The sequence below is a fragment of the Sceloporus undulatus genome, chromosome 3 (assembly GCF_019175285.1).
Source record: "Sceloporus undulatus isolate JIND9_A2432 ecotype Alabama chromosome 3, SceUnd_v1.1, whole genome shotgun sequence".
NCBI classification, from domain to species: Eukaryota; Metazoa; Chordata; class Lepidosauria; order Squamata; family Phrynosomatidae; genus Sceloporus; species Sceloporus undulatus.
Window position 1 is genome coordinate 17,911,536 of NC_056524.1, and position 15,228 is coordinate 17,926,763.

The 15,228-nt window shown below is 38.5% G+C and overlaps 1 protein-coding gene across 2 annotated transcripts in view; it reads right to left on the reverse strand.

Moving 5' to 3' along the window:
- Positions 1–15,228, reverse strand: part of MRE11 (MRE11 homolog, double strand break repair nuclease) — a 33,633-nt gene that overhangs the window by 17,072 nt on the left and 1,333 nt on the right. For both annotated transcript variants that reach the window (XM_042458220.1, XM_042458219.1), the window contains exons 2-11: positions 13,858–13,974; positions 10,624–10,762; positions 9,005–9,165; positions 8,022–8,109; positions 7,203–7,344; positions 6,075–6,189; positions 5,190–5,375; positions 4,904–5,075; positions 3,713–3,793; positions 1,348–1,474 (exon numbers count right to left, since the gene is read on the reverse strand). In XM_042458220.1, coding sequence (XP_042314154.1) covers positions 1,348–1,474; positions 3,713–3,793; positions 4,904–5,075; positions 5,190–5,375; positions 6,075–6,189; positions 7,203–7,344; positions 8,022–8,109; positions 9,005–9,165; positions 10,624–10,762; positions 13,858–13,877 — 1,231 coding nt within the window. In that variant the 5' untranslated portion in view covers positions 13,878–13,974. The remainder of the gene's footprint in view (positions 1–1,347; positions 1,475–3,712; positions 3,794–4,903; positions 5,076–5,189; positions 5,376–6,074; positions 6,190–7,202; positions 7,345–8,021; positions 8,110–9,004; positions 9,166–10,623; positions 10,763–13,857; positions 13,975–15,228) is intronic.

A 15,228-nucleotide genomic window follows, 5' to 3' on the forward strand; every position in this document is an offset into this window, starting at 1 on the left:
GAGAATGTGTTACGTCAGTACTACCCACAGTAGTCATCTGCAGATCATTCCTGGTCCGTGAGCTATTAGCTAATCTTGTCCACAGCAAGGTTTTTAGGAAACCTTGAGAACAGGATAATAACACAACACAATAAAATGTGTAGTATTCAGTCCCTGCCACACTAGGGGAAAAATCCAGACCCAGCACATCAGATGGCTTGTTAAACACTGTTATATAGTTCTATGCAATGCAAAAATGAAACCAAAAAAACTGCAATTATGAGAGGTTAACTGGTACAGATTTGCCACTAGAAATATGAATAAGCTACAAATGTCTGCTAGGGCAACATTTCGTACAAACAACTTTTTAAAACGTTTAAATAGAATGTAGAGATTTATTCCTACAGATTTTCAGACATTTCTCTTCATTAATTTTCTATCACCCTTGTCCTTGAGGTCCAGTTTTTGGACATTCCAGTGAGCAATTACAATCAGCCTCCATATCCACATATGCAAGCATCCACGGTTTGAAAATATTTAAAAAATACATAAATTCCAAAATGCAAACCTTCATTTTGTGAAGTCGAAGGCTTTCATGGCTGGCATTCAGATAACATGGCCACATAGCCTGAAAAACCCACCAAAAAACTTAATTTTGCCATTTTATATAAGGGATACTATTTTATTATGCCACGTTATTTAATGGGACTTGAACACCTACAGGCAAGCAATAGCTTATCTTTGGCACGTTACAGACAGCCCAGAAGGGGCAGTCTTGTGCTGCGGCTGGTTGCTGCGTCCGGGAACCGCAGCATCCAAACCGCATGGTTCCCGGACGCAACAAAGAAGGAGCGCAAAATCGCGGTCCTTCCTCGGCCCCGGAAGAGACACCACGAGGCGCTAATCGCACACTTGCGGTGTCACTTCTGCCGCGCAACGTGTGGACACAGAGCGTCACCTACTTTAAATTGGCGGCAGCCATGTGGAATGGCCGCCGCCATTTTGACGTAGTCATTATGCATGAGGGGCAAGGCGCGTCAGGAAGTGCCGCCCCTCGCGCATAATGACGGCGCAATGACGGCGCCTCATGGGCCTGTCTGTAATGCGCCTTTGAATCCACAGATTCTGTTATCCATGGGTGGTGATAGTCCTGGAACCAAATCCGAGAGGATACCAAGGGCCCACTATAAAAAGCAACTGAGGAAGGTAGCAGAACTTAAAGAAATTGCTGGAAACAATGTTTAAGGGAATATGTCTATGGAGACAATACTCCAAAGATTAAAAATCTACTAGTAAGTGCTATTGTCCCTATGAACAATATTTTTTAATTACAAGTCTGAAGAATGTATAGAGGTTATTTTTGTTTACCGTTTTTCTCTTTTTGTTCCCGATGCCTGAAAAAATGGATGATGTCTTTTGGATTAGCTACCCTATCCATGTATTTTTGACTGAAACGAACAGCGCTAAATGGTTCGAAGCCTCCACTGTAATCTACCTTCAAAAAAGAAAAAAAAAGAGTGAGCAGTAGGATCTGCATTAGACATCTTTAAAACTCAAAGCCCATCATTTAGTTGAATAGATTGGTAAATTTCTGCCCATAAAGGCAGGAAGAACCTACTGATGGTTAAAAGCTATTCAGCAATGGAATGGACTGCTTTGGAGAGTCGTGGGCTCCCTCCTTCTCTGGAGATCTGGCCATTTCTCAGGAGTGCTTTAGCATAATAATAATAATAATAATAATAATAATAATAATAATTTATTTCTATCCCACTTTTCCGCAATGATCAAAGCGGCGTACAGATTAAAATTCCAACATCAAAGTGCATACTTAGCGATAAAAACAATGCATAAAAATAGCATATTAAAAACAATTACACAGCCAGCTGAGTTGAGGAACCATAAAACCTTACAAAAATCAATTACAAAATTGGGGAAAGGACATGATGTCACATCTCATGGGGGGAAAGCTTGGCAAAAGAAAAAGGTCTTAAGATTCTGATTCAACCCATCACCCTTCTGAGATGTTCAAAACTGAAAAAAATTAAGGATTTGACTTTAAAAAGAACGAATTTGAAGAACACTTGCTGAAAGGATTTAAGTATCTGACTGGTAACTTGTACAGAATGTTGTTACTTATAATTTAGAGGAAGGATTAGTTAAGGACTGCATGGTGAAATGGACTAGAGAAATAGATGATAATATAGACTTGGACAACTGAAAGAAATTATGGGAGAACAACATTTGTAATACTAAATGTTTTTATTTAAAAGAAAATTTCTGGTAGATGATGCACAGATGGCATTTCTCTCCTCACAAATTTGCAAAGATTTAAGGGCACCAATAATTTATGTTGGAAGTATGGCAAAGAAAATGAATCATTCCACTATATGTGCTGGAGGTATAAGAAAGTAAAAAAATTCTAGCTTATGATAAGATCAAAAATGCAGGTTACTTTAAAGAAAATTAACTTGATTCTACTAGGTCTATTTCATTTTGAAAGGAGTGCCAAGAAAGAGATTGATAGACTTTGTTGGCACATGGTAACAGCAGCAAGAATTCTTTTGTTCAAATATTAGGGAATACTTACCATATTGGTAAATTTATCAGAGATTGGGAACAACTTCAGATTATCTACAATATGGATTTGATAAATTAACCTAGATTTGTAGACATATGATTTGGCTATTACTTGTTCATGGGAGACATGATTATGTAGTGCTTATGTTAATTCTAAAAAGATTGGAATAGTAAAAATGGTACGATTTAACCACTAATTCTCTTTATGTTTTAACAGAAAGATCTATTAATGTCTATCTGAATACAATGACTTGAGCTGATCTCTCATCATTTGGGAAGCTTTTTAGCAAATTGTTGATGTGTATTTTTGTGTAATTGTGTATTTGATGTGTAATATGTAATATTTTGTTTTCAGTTATGAATTATGTGATATAATTAATAAAAATATTAGACAAACATTAGGCATATCAAGATATGTTTTCACTACCTATACCCATATGTATTTTCCTTTCTAAATAGCTAAGTGGATTTTTAATTCATCATTACTTCACACAAGAGCCACAATTTTATCCCACCTCACAAAGCATGCACTCAAGTTCACTTGCTGTCAGTCCACTAAGCAAGAAACAAACCATAAAAGGTATGCTGAGCTTTGAAATTATTCAAGACCATGGCTGGCATTGTATTAGTAAATTACAAATGTTTAAGTTAGATAATACACCATTGTAACTCACTTTCATGATCACTGTTGAGGTCAGAATTTTGCTCAAACAATGTAATGATCAAAACCCACCCCCAAATCTACCTTGTAAACAGTGTAGTTCCTTTCTCTAATGCAGCCATTTTCATGGTGTCAGAGAATTTGGGGGGGGGGGGGCTGAGCAGGGACAAGACTGACTATTTTTTTTGTAGCTGGACACCTTGCAAGGATATTCGAAGCTTGCAGGATACTCAAAAGTCTGTTCAAATGCTTATCACAGGGTATATCAATGCCTATCAGAGAATCATCCCAGAGCTCTCTGGCCATGTTGGGGAGGGCTACCCCGAGTGGCAGATGAGTAGCTTTAGAAGACACAGCTATGGAAATGCAACTATGTGGTAAGGGGTACCCATGTCTCCCAATGCAGGATCTTTTCTCACAACCCACTAACCAGATGGTTGGTATATAAATTATATAAACTATTTAATACATAGTGATATATTAGCCCAATCTTACTCGCAATCTTATTAGAGGCTTCTCTGGTTGTTGGGGATTTCCAAGATGTTCTCTTTCTGAATTGTCCAGCATAGTTTCAACCTTTAAAAAAACAAACAAAACAAAACAAAACAAAAACTGAAGTGGATTGATACAAACATACTATTCTAGCCAATTAGCATCTCTTATGTGAATAATGGTTAAGGCTATTATTTTTTAAAATGAGATTAAATGTAGTTATTTGAAGGAAGGAAGGAAGGAAGGAAGGAAGGAAGGAATAAAGGTTAATAATAATAATATACCTCCGTTCCTTCGATCACGGCGGTTTACAACATAGTAAAAATACAAAGTACAAAGATACCAGATATAAAATATACCAACAACAATCCCCAAATTAAAAACAGTACAATACATCGATTAAAATCCATCATTCAATCATATAATTAAAACCAGTAAAAAAAAAGCAATAAAACGATTCCAATCAAACAAATCACACAATACATAGGAGAGAATATCGATTAGGACATGTGAGGAAAAGCTTGGTGGAAGAGGTAAGTCTTGAGATTTTTCTTAAAAGACTCGAGGGAGGGGGCCATGCGGAGCTCGTCAGGGAGAGAGTTCCAAGTCCGCAGGGCCGAGACAGAAAAAGCCCTATGCGCAGACGCTATATATCTCACCTTAGGAACTCTCAAAAGTTGTCTCCCACCTGAGTGGGAGTGCAGGGCGGATTATATGGGGAGAGGCGGTCCTCCAAGTACTCTGGGCCCAAGCCATTTAATCTGGCTCCTTTCTTTTTGGTACAGAGCTTTGATCAAAAACCAACAGTGCTCTACCTGGGCACTATATTATAAACTGAGAAATCAAATTTAAAATAATTTATTTATATTTATGCTCTACAGGAAACCAAATCAGGTAAAATTAATCTTAACATTAAATTAGAACAAAAATGCATGCTACATTAGGGACATGAGTCCAAAACACACTGCAGAAATAATCCATCTTGAGATCGCTTTAACTGCCCTGGCTCAGTACTAGGGAATCCTGGGAACTGTATTTTATTATGGCCCCAGAGCTCTCTGACAGGGAAGACTAAGTGTCTCACAACACTACAGTTCCCAGAATTCCCTAGCATTAAGCCAGGGCAATTAAAGGGGTCTCAAACTGGATTATTTCTGATGTGTGTTTTGGAAATAAATTCATTAAAAAGAATACCTTCTCCATGCAGTAAGCTTGTATTGCTTGTGTTACTTTAGGATTGTCAGGGTTAAAGATGTCTGGATGGTCTGCAAGAACAATATCTTCAATGTAGAAAGGCCGAACTGTCTGCAAAGGAATCTTCTGCATATTCATTTTTTTCCCTTTAATGCGCAGCAAACCAACATGCCTGGAATGCATTAAATAAATCACTTTATGAACATGGGGAATGTAAAGAAGTAAGCAAGCCCCATGCTAACAGTGCATAAAAACACAAATCAATATGTAAAAGCAATGAACATACTTTTTGGCAGCTTCTCCTGGTGACAGTGATGTAACTACTGAACTTCCTGGCTGAGAAACATAGAAAAGCTGCTGCTCATTTCGTGTTGGAGATATTTTGCATTCGTGCTCATGACCCCAAATCACAAGATCAATAAAATCATCCAGAAACTGTTCTGGAATATAATTTGTAGCTCCATGTTTACTCCTGCACCAAAGGAAATAAGCAATCCAAGTGAAACAAAAAAAATGAAGTCTTGCATGCTACCCTAAAGAACCCAAATTAAAAAATATAGCATATTCCTACAATGTTCAAATTTCACTATCACTTTGTCAAAAATATCTGTCCCAAATGAATTTTAAGAAAGGACCAATGAAAACATAGTTTCAGTGTTTAAAGCTACAATCCTAGCTAAGCTGTAAATAGATGCTTTACACAGAAGATGGTCATACTATTCCTATGATTTAATTCTGTTCCTGTGCAGAAATGAAAACTGCTGAATGCAGAATCAGTGCAGATAGTGACTACTTGGGGTCCAAGTAAATTAAAGTTCAAAGGACAACAGGGTGAACAGCATGACCAAAGAAAAACCTGTCTGTGCCAGGTTCCCAAATAGACAAGAGATTAAGAGCAAGCTTTGGTCATGGGCTATCTACTGGATCAAGGAAAATATGTGAGCCTGTGTTATTCAGTGGTGCAACATGCTGCTCAGATGGAACAATTTAGAAAAACACAGAAAAACCACATCTTTATAATCTGGATGCTGCCCATGTCCGTACACCACAGTACATGACACCTCTGAGTTTGTGGCATGTTTCAAAAGTAGTTTGGAAACTGGGGTAGTGTGCCATGCATCTTTACTGTTCCAACAAAACAATCTATCACCTTAATGAGCAGCAGCTGTACCTGTTCTGGTGAATTACAAATAGATTAAACCAACTATCTCCATCTTCCTTTGGCCTCAGCATGGTTACTTGCTTATTCACAAACATCCGGTATAGCCTTTCATCTGGAATAGACCCTGGAACAGATGTGATTGAAGAATTATCAGGCAATGGATTTTTAATGATCAATCATTTTGAGAACAGCATAGTTTTGCAGAAAAGTTACCAGCTGGTCAACACAGTTTGGAACAAAAGCATTGTAATTTGTCACTTGCTCATTCACTTGGAAGATGTACAACTGTCACTGGGCAAGCAGCCAAGTCACGTGTCACCACTTTCATCATATGGCTGCATCACACTCACACAACAGAGCAGCACAACAAAAGTGAAAAACCACAAATAAGTGGAGGAAGGTGGGAGGGCCATGCGCACCTGCATACCCCTCCCGCCTTCCTCCGCATATTCCCTCAAAGCATTCCAGACAAAGTATGGGGGGGAGAGTAGTGCATACGCTCGCCCGTCCAGCCTCCCTCCATTCTTTGGCCTAAGGAGAGCACACATAGATGTGAATAATCAAATCCACGAATGTTAAACCTGTGAAAGTGCAGGGCTGACTGTATATACTGTCCTCTGAAGACCTCAGATAGGCATACAATTGTACATCTAATGTACTTACAATCTATTTTTCATGGTCATGCTTGAGCTGACTTTTATTTTGCTTTTACAGACAAAAGCCAAGGAAATAAATGGTTCAATTGTAAGCTGTTGAGGTACCATTTGAATTCATTATTTGGTAGAAACTAAAAATGAATTTCAATTCAAGAAACCACTGCAATGGCTCAGATCAAGCTCTGCTACCTTCACTCCAGATCACTCATACAAATAAATATATTTCATAATCATTAGCATTAGTATTATTACATTAATGTCTAGTCTTCTTTCTGAAATATACTCCAACTGTTTCCATTTATGTGCTCTCTAGGTGTGCTGGGTAACAACTTTTATAATCCCACAATCGCAAATTGTAATCCAGCACATCTGGAAAACATCCCATTTGAGAAAACTGCTGTATACTCTGTTTTTGAAAGACCAGTCAAGTTCTTTCTTTTAAGATATCACACCTTTATTAAATCTTTTTTTAAAAGCCTACCTAATCCATACAGAGCAATTTTTGAACTGCCTTTCTGAAGCAAAACAGGACTAATGTCTATCTTCTCTACAGACTGGGATCGTCCAAAATGATTCACAAGCCCTGCGCAACTCAGAATGTCCAAAGCACAAAGAGCATCTGCCTATAAGATAGATAAAACAGAGTAATGACAATCAATGTGCATTTCTCATAGGGTGGTTTATTCATCCATTAGATTAATTTAATTCTTGAATACTCAAAACATTAAAGAAAAAGCCCTTATATGTTTTCAAGCCAACTGAACCCATCTTTTACAGTCACAGGTTGCCAACAGCCTGCACTCAACTAGGTAAAAAATTTTCATCTAGAAAAATTTATCATTTTCCTCACCAGATCATTCAGTGAATAACAAAGATATATGTACATGTACAATGCAGTAAAATATCTTGTGTGCTAGTAAATCTGTGGATCTATTAAATAGAGTAAACTAAATCCAACTAAAAAGCTTATATACTAGTTTTTAGGAAATCATGCTTCATGCTATGTTTAAAAAAGGAACTGAATTATTCAGCCACAATTTTATTTTCAGTCTCTTAATAAGAATGTACCTTGACAATAATAAATCACTTTTTAAAAAATCCAATGTTTGAAATTTCTAGTGGAAGCCCTAAATCTTTTACTGAATGTATTCTACTTAAACATCAACGCTGCAAGTACATGCTTAATCTCATTTAGGGACTTGAGTATACATTTGCTGGGCTGTACATTTTACACTCCTGGCTATACAGGTTTATCAGTGTATCCAATAACTTATTGTCTTGTTTCTTTTAACATCCTTACCCCTGTGGGATCATCGTGGTTTCCATGAATGCTAAACACAGGTATGGAGATGTTGAGATTTCCATCTTGGTAGTTCACCCATGGGAACCTGAATAGTAAAGCAAAATTTAACATCTGTATGTGAACAAAAATGTAAGCCCTGTACAAATGAACATGAAGTGTTTTTATTATGCTTAAACACACTACAAGTTAAATTCAGAGTCCCATGAGCAGAACTTGAATCGCAAAACTAGTGATCTTAGTAGAGGAAGGAAGAGATACAATTCCCCCTCCTTCATTTTTCCTTTGAAAAATCTACTCCAGAGGACCATACAACCTTTGACAATGTGTGGGAGTTGTTGCCAGAAGCTTCAGGAGGAATTAACAAAAGTTACTCCCACGCTCCAAGAACTCTTGGCTGAACCTGTCCCTTCCACAAAGGGGGGGGGGGGTAGCTTAGCACTTTTTAAAACAATGCATAACCATCTAAAGAGTGCTCTGTTCCATCAGTATGTCCGGCATCCAAAATCACTAAAAGTACCACTGACTGCAGCAGAAATTTTATTTATTTAATTAAAACGCTTACGTCCTGACTGATCGTGGGCTTTCATGATATTGGACAATAAAAATAATTTAGCCAATTTAAAGTAGACTAACAAAAAAATTAAGCAATTTGAAAAGTCAAAGCAAGGTAATTTAAAACCAATTAAAATAATGTGAAAAAATTAAAACTATGAACATGCAGATTTTGCTGAATTCAATTAGGCCTGAAAGGCTTAAATTAAGAGCCATATTTCTACTAGCTGCCAGAATGAAATTGATGTCAACACCAGTTAAGCCTCTGAATGTATTCAACAACTAGCAGGAGACAGCAAAAAAGGTCCTCTTCCATAGCCTCCACAGTGGAACATAGAGGAGCCTCCCTTCACAGACTTCATGTTCTGCATTCAACCTTATTTAGAAATTATTGAAGTGACTGGGACTTTCAAAGGAAATACACTTACTTGCTAAATCCAAAGTTAACTGACTGGTCACTCAGAATTTCAAACTGGACAGGACGGTCACCCATACAGTTTTTCCTTAATAGTTCTAAGCAGGTGTATAATGTTTTCCGGGAAGGTTTGTTTTCATGAAAGAGATCTCCTCCTAACAAAATAAAATCCACCTATAGATATATAAAAAGACACTCCTTGAAATGGCTGTTCATATCCAACACTAAACATACAAATTGCTCAGAATGAAGTAATTTAGGTTACAATAAAACAAGTTATAATAAAAACAACTCCCAAGTGCTAATAAGTTACCTACTTAGTATTACTTGTAATTTTAGTGTAAACATATTGCTCTCTATGTTATAGGGCTAATTGACAGTGGGAGTTTTAAAGAGTTTTACTTATTTTTGTAATTTGATGGCTATAACCTGTATTTGGTTGTCAAAAATAAACTGTACATTCATGTACCTTCTTAGTATTACACAAACCTCCCAAAAGCCCTTTGATGATGATCTGAGAAGTACAAAGACCATAAAAAGGGATGGCAAGCTTAACCAGGAATTTGCAGCCGTACTTTTCAAATGAATCCTCTCTCACTGAACACAAAACAAAGCTGGTGCTTTCTGATCTGCTGTTTATGTCTGCCTCTTCCTGAAAGTGGTTAAACACACTGGACAGCTTCTGTCCATGACTTGTTTATCATTTTATGTGAACAGGGATCTCTGGCTTGGTTCTTCTTCAACAAGCCAGTCATAAACTGTATTTGTTCTGGGTTTACTCCTCTGCCTTGTCAGGGAAAATACAAGCTACAACTCCTGATTCAGATATAATGATAAACAAACAACATATGGAAAATTAATGGTTTGTTTAACTGTTCCCACTTGTGTGAGCAACTGGGCAGCACATCTGAAGACAAGCCCCACAATCCTGGCTTATTGTTGTGTCTGAACCAGGCCATTGAAGTGTCCCCTCTGTAAAATGAGTAACTATTCAGTTTAAAAAAAATATCTACTCTATGTATGCATTACAATGAAATTTTAAAAAATGAACCAAACTGTCTCAATAAACTCAAACATTTTGAGCACTGTGGCATCTATCTGAAACCAATTAACAGGCAAAACAGACCACCCCGATAGAGCGGGGTCCCAGTGCGCTTTTCAGCACCGGATCGGGGCAGAAGCAACTGTATGCGGCAGCCCCAATCCAGCAGTCTGCTGCCCTAAAAAGAACTGGCAAAATGCCACTCCTTTTTAGAGTGCCAAAAAGTCACCCTTGCTGTAGCGGCGGTGGCTTTTCACCGATTCTTTGGCATAGCACAATGCTAGTATCAGGGAGGAGTCGGGTGGCAGGCATGCGGTCACAATGCCCCCACTCCAACCCAATGCCAGCATTTAGTGCTGGTCTATTTAGCCCCTACATTGTATGACAATATAAGTTAATACTTCATTACAAACCCAGTCCTCACTGAGAGCAGAAGTCTCTCAGGATAGCTGTGACCAAAAAGGGCTACAGATATCAAATATAATATAACATATATATGTAATGCTTGTTTAACAGACTAAAATATTTATTTCTGAGAAATATCTTGACTTCCATTGCAAACTTTGCTAAATGGTATAAAAACAGCTTGCCTCATGATCTTGAGCAAGTTTCAAGATTTCACCAAAAGTTACAAATGTATCATTTCCACGTGCAGCATCCTTCTCCATATACCCAAGATGAATGTCAGTAGCAACTAAAATTTTAAATGTGTCTTTTTCTTCTTGATCCCTAAAGTGAGCATGAAAAGGGGAAAATAATATTCTTACTGCATTATCTATTATATTACCAACACCTACTACAACAAGCTATTTCGTAACATAATAGGTTTCAGAACTCTGTAAATGTACAGTACAGTCTTCTCATTTCAAGCAATTTATAGAATTGAGAGTAACAGAACAAGATTCTGCCTTCCTGCACACCACAGAAAAGCCTCAAGATGGAGCTATTAACAGTCCCATCCACTATATTTCAACAGGCAATCAAAGCTATACATTCCTTACTGCACAGGACATTTTTACACTGTACAAAAATATATGTATTTTATCTTGTGGAGCTCTGTTTTATAATGCTTCCTTGGAAGACAGCACTGCTGAGTCCAAGGAGGCATATTCCCAAATAAATGTACACAGAACAGCAGAATTAGAGATGGCCAGCCTGTGAGACTGAATAGACCCTGCTGTATGGCTATACAATCAGCTATGAAGTTAACATAGCAATAGCAAGTACATTTCTATACTGCTTATCAGTGAATAAGCACTTCCTAAGAGGTTGACAATGTGTAAGCCAATTACCCTCAACAAGCTTTTACCAATTTACGAAAGGATGGAAGGCTGAGGGGACCTTGGAGCCCTCCTCTAGGATCGAACATACAATGTTGTGGCTGCACTCCAGGTTAGACCATAGATGCCCCGAGTCATTTTAAGTACTGCAGTACCAGCACTTAACTACAGTATAGGGAAATCTTTCCTGTACATGCTGAGAGATTCTTCCTACGTGCTGAAAGACCATGACTGTGCAACCATGAAAACATATTTGTCTCTGTCTATAAAAGGGATGGACTTGCCTAGTTCATGGTCAATTAAATTGGCCAAGTGTCAATTCAGTTGATCAGGATCAATTAAACTGTTCATACTAGATGGCTGGTCTTGTCTGATTTCTCTACACTTAACCACTGTGACCCTGGGCCATTTGATCTCATCCTATCTCACTTTACAGGACTATTGTGAGGTTAAACAAGGAGAAACTGTGAGGATGCTGGCTTGAGTTCCATGCAAAAAGTGTAACATATAAATCTTAAAATAAATTGTCGTTTTCATGTGCTTTCAAATAACTCCAGCTTATAAACTCCTCTCACAGGATTTTCTTGGCAAAATTTATTTAGAGGTTTGCCACTGCCCTACTTTTAAGGCTGAAAGAGTAAGATTTGCCCAAGGACACCCAGTGAATTACCTTGGGTTTGCATGATCTTAACCCTGGTCTACCAGAGTCCTAGGCTACCACTCAAACCACTACACCATGATGTCTCTCCTAATAATAAAAAGAAGGTACCAAACACAGTAAAAGCACCAGGCAACATCTGATCATAGAAGCTAAACAGGGTCAGCCCTAGTTAGAACTTGGATGGAAGACAATCAATGAATTCTAGGTGCTGTGGGCTATATTTCATGGGACAGAACAAATAAAACCACCTGAGTGTTCTTTGTCTAAGTAAGCCCTATGAAAATTCGTGGGGTCACCATAAGTTCACATGTGCAGCAAGAAAAAAACTGCATCTAAGGCAGAAAACACAACAGAGCAAGGAGAACAAGAGAGGATTACTACTAGTTTACACAGAAAGCTTATTGTTTATCTGAAATGTTTTTATGATTTTATAGTGAAAGGCATATGCTGGGTTTAGGACACTTAAAGACTCTGAAAATAATTAGCAGTATGCAGACAGAGCAAGGAAGGTTCAAAACACACTACAGAAATAATCCAATTTGAGACCTCATTAACTGCCCTGGCTCAGTGCTAGGAAATCCTGGGAATTGTATACCGTGGACCTGGCATACGAAATACCCGCTTACGAATTTTTCGGGATACGAAAAAATCCCATAGGGATTTTTTGTTTCGGGTTACGAACGTTTTTTCGGGTTACGAAAAAACTCCGGCGCTGTTTAAATGGAGCCGCGGCAGAGCCGCGGCTTTTTTCCCCATTAGCGCCTATGGCAATTCGGGTTACGAAGGTTTTTCGGGTTACGAAATTAGCCGCGGAACGAATTAATTTCGTAACCCGAGGCACCACTGTATATTGTGGCACCATAGCTCTCTGACAGAGAAGACTGAATGTCTCACAAAACTACAGTTGCCAGAATTCCCTAGCATTGAGCCAAGGTGGTTAAAGTAGTCTCAAAGAGTTTTTTGGAACGTAGTGGTATGGGCACTGGACTATGTCTTTGGATATCAGGGTGCGAATCCCTGCTCAACCATGAAAACCTGTTAAGGGATCTTGGGTAAGTCACACTCTCAGCCTCAGAGGAAGGCCATGGCAAATCCTCTCTGAAAAATCTTGTCAAGAAAAGCCTATGGTGGGTTCAGTTTAGGATTGCCATAATTCATAAATGACTTGAAGGCACACTGAAAAACAATAACATTGAAGAAAGCTTTTTTAGCTGCCACATTACTCTGCTGACTCATGTTCAGCTTATGGTCTATTATGAGATATGTACTTATGTATAGTCGAATGATTTCATGGCCAACATCCATAGGGTTTTTTTTGTTTTGGGGGGGGGGTTGGCTTATGTGGCCATGTTCTAGAAGAGTTTATTCCTGACATTTTGCCAGCATCTGGGGCTGGCATCTTCACACTCTGAAGATGCCAGCCACAGATGCTGGTGAAACATCAGGAATAAACCCTTCTAGAACATGGCCACATAGGCCAAAAACTCAACAAAAAACTATGTACGAATGTACTTATCGATAAGCAACACTTGTACTCTGCCACCTTCCTTCTTCAACTACCACAAGTACCTACTGTATTGTGCAGACTGCATGCAGGTGCATCTCAATCACAGTTTGACCCGTTTTCATTTGCTTGACTTTCCAGAAAGTGTTACGGGTTTACAAGTTCTTTACAAAGGCCTTTTTCCCCCACTGCTTATATGCATTTAAGTTATTCACAGCAAAGATTAATATGGGAGGGGGGAAACAGACCTCCTCCCATATACTTTATGGAGAACATCTTGAATGCAGTATAAATAACAAAAAGCCTTCAAAAGATACCAATGTTACCAGAATAAGGCTAAAATAGATGATCTCCAAAAGGAGATTGTAGGAGAACTTACATGGAGGTTGGAGGACTCATTTCCACAACTACACCGGCAATCCCAGGTTGTCTCACCAGGGAGCTCTGCTGTATCGTCAAATGCGGAGAGATCAAAAAGCAGATCTGAAGTCAATACCTAAGAATCAGAGCATAAAAAAGGAAATAAGTATTAGGGTGACCTTGTGTCCCAAAATCTGAACTACTATTTATTTAAAATACATAATCTGCCGATTTGTTCACCAAAAAGCTCAGTATTACAAAAAGTCAATGAAAAACTAAAGCACACCTGTGATTGTGCTTTCAGCCTTTCAAACGGTCACACTGACTTTTTCAGAAAGCATGAGGAGTGCTATGTTGCTACCAGCACAGTAATAAAACTATCCAAAAGGAAAAGGAAAGGAAAGACAGCCCCATATAATTTATAACCAAAAGTGTCAAGGTACTGCTTTTGTAGTTTTTTGTGGGTTTTTCAGTCTATGTGGCCATGTTCTAGAAGAGGTTTCGCCAGCATCTGTGGCTGGCATCCTGAGAGAATAAACTCTTCTAGAACATGGCCACATAGCATGAAAAACCCACAAAAAACTATGGATGCCAGCCATGAAAACCTTTGACTTCGTACTGCTTTTGCTTTCTGCAAACTTCCAATGGACCGGAGAGAATCAGCTCCCTTTTGCCTCTCCTTTCCCATTTTTCCATAGAAGAATGGATTACTAGCTGCTGAGATCTTGCATAAAAACAACAGGGGCAAGCTTGCTAGTTCCATTTTCTGTAAAGAAAAATAAAACTTTGGAGTCACAAACGTATCTTCTGTCTAGAAAAAAATGGCTGACAGCCAAATAATGCACGAGACTAGTACAGCAGGCACAGCGGACTACACAGCAAGCCAGTTTTTAAATGGTTGTTACGTATTCATTGGGGCTGAATGAACCCAATGAAATGACAGAGGCAATTTCTCCTGGGTTGCATCCACATTGGAGAAATAACCCGGTCTGGCTCTGCTTTAACTCTTTTTGGCTCAATGCTATGGAATTCTTGGATTTGTCGTTTTGTGAGATATCCTTCTCTGTCAAGAGATCTTTGGGGCTGCAACAAACTACAAATCCTAGCCATGATGGTTAACTGAATTATTGCTGCAGCGTAGCTCAGACCTGGTCTCCAGCGTCATCAAAGGGTGCATCTACACATCATCATCATCATCATCATCAATGTATATACTCATGTATAAGTCTAGAAATGTTAGTCAAAAAATTGATCTCAAAAACCTAAGTCGACTTATCCATGGGCCAATGTAAATCCTATGCTTTAACTCTCATTTAAAAAGGAACCACAAGAGTGCAATCTGTCTTGGAAGCACTGGCCTCCCTCTACTCTCTCTTCCATCCAGCCTTTA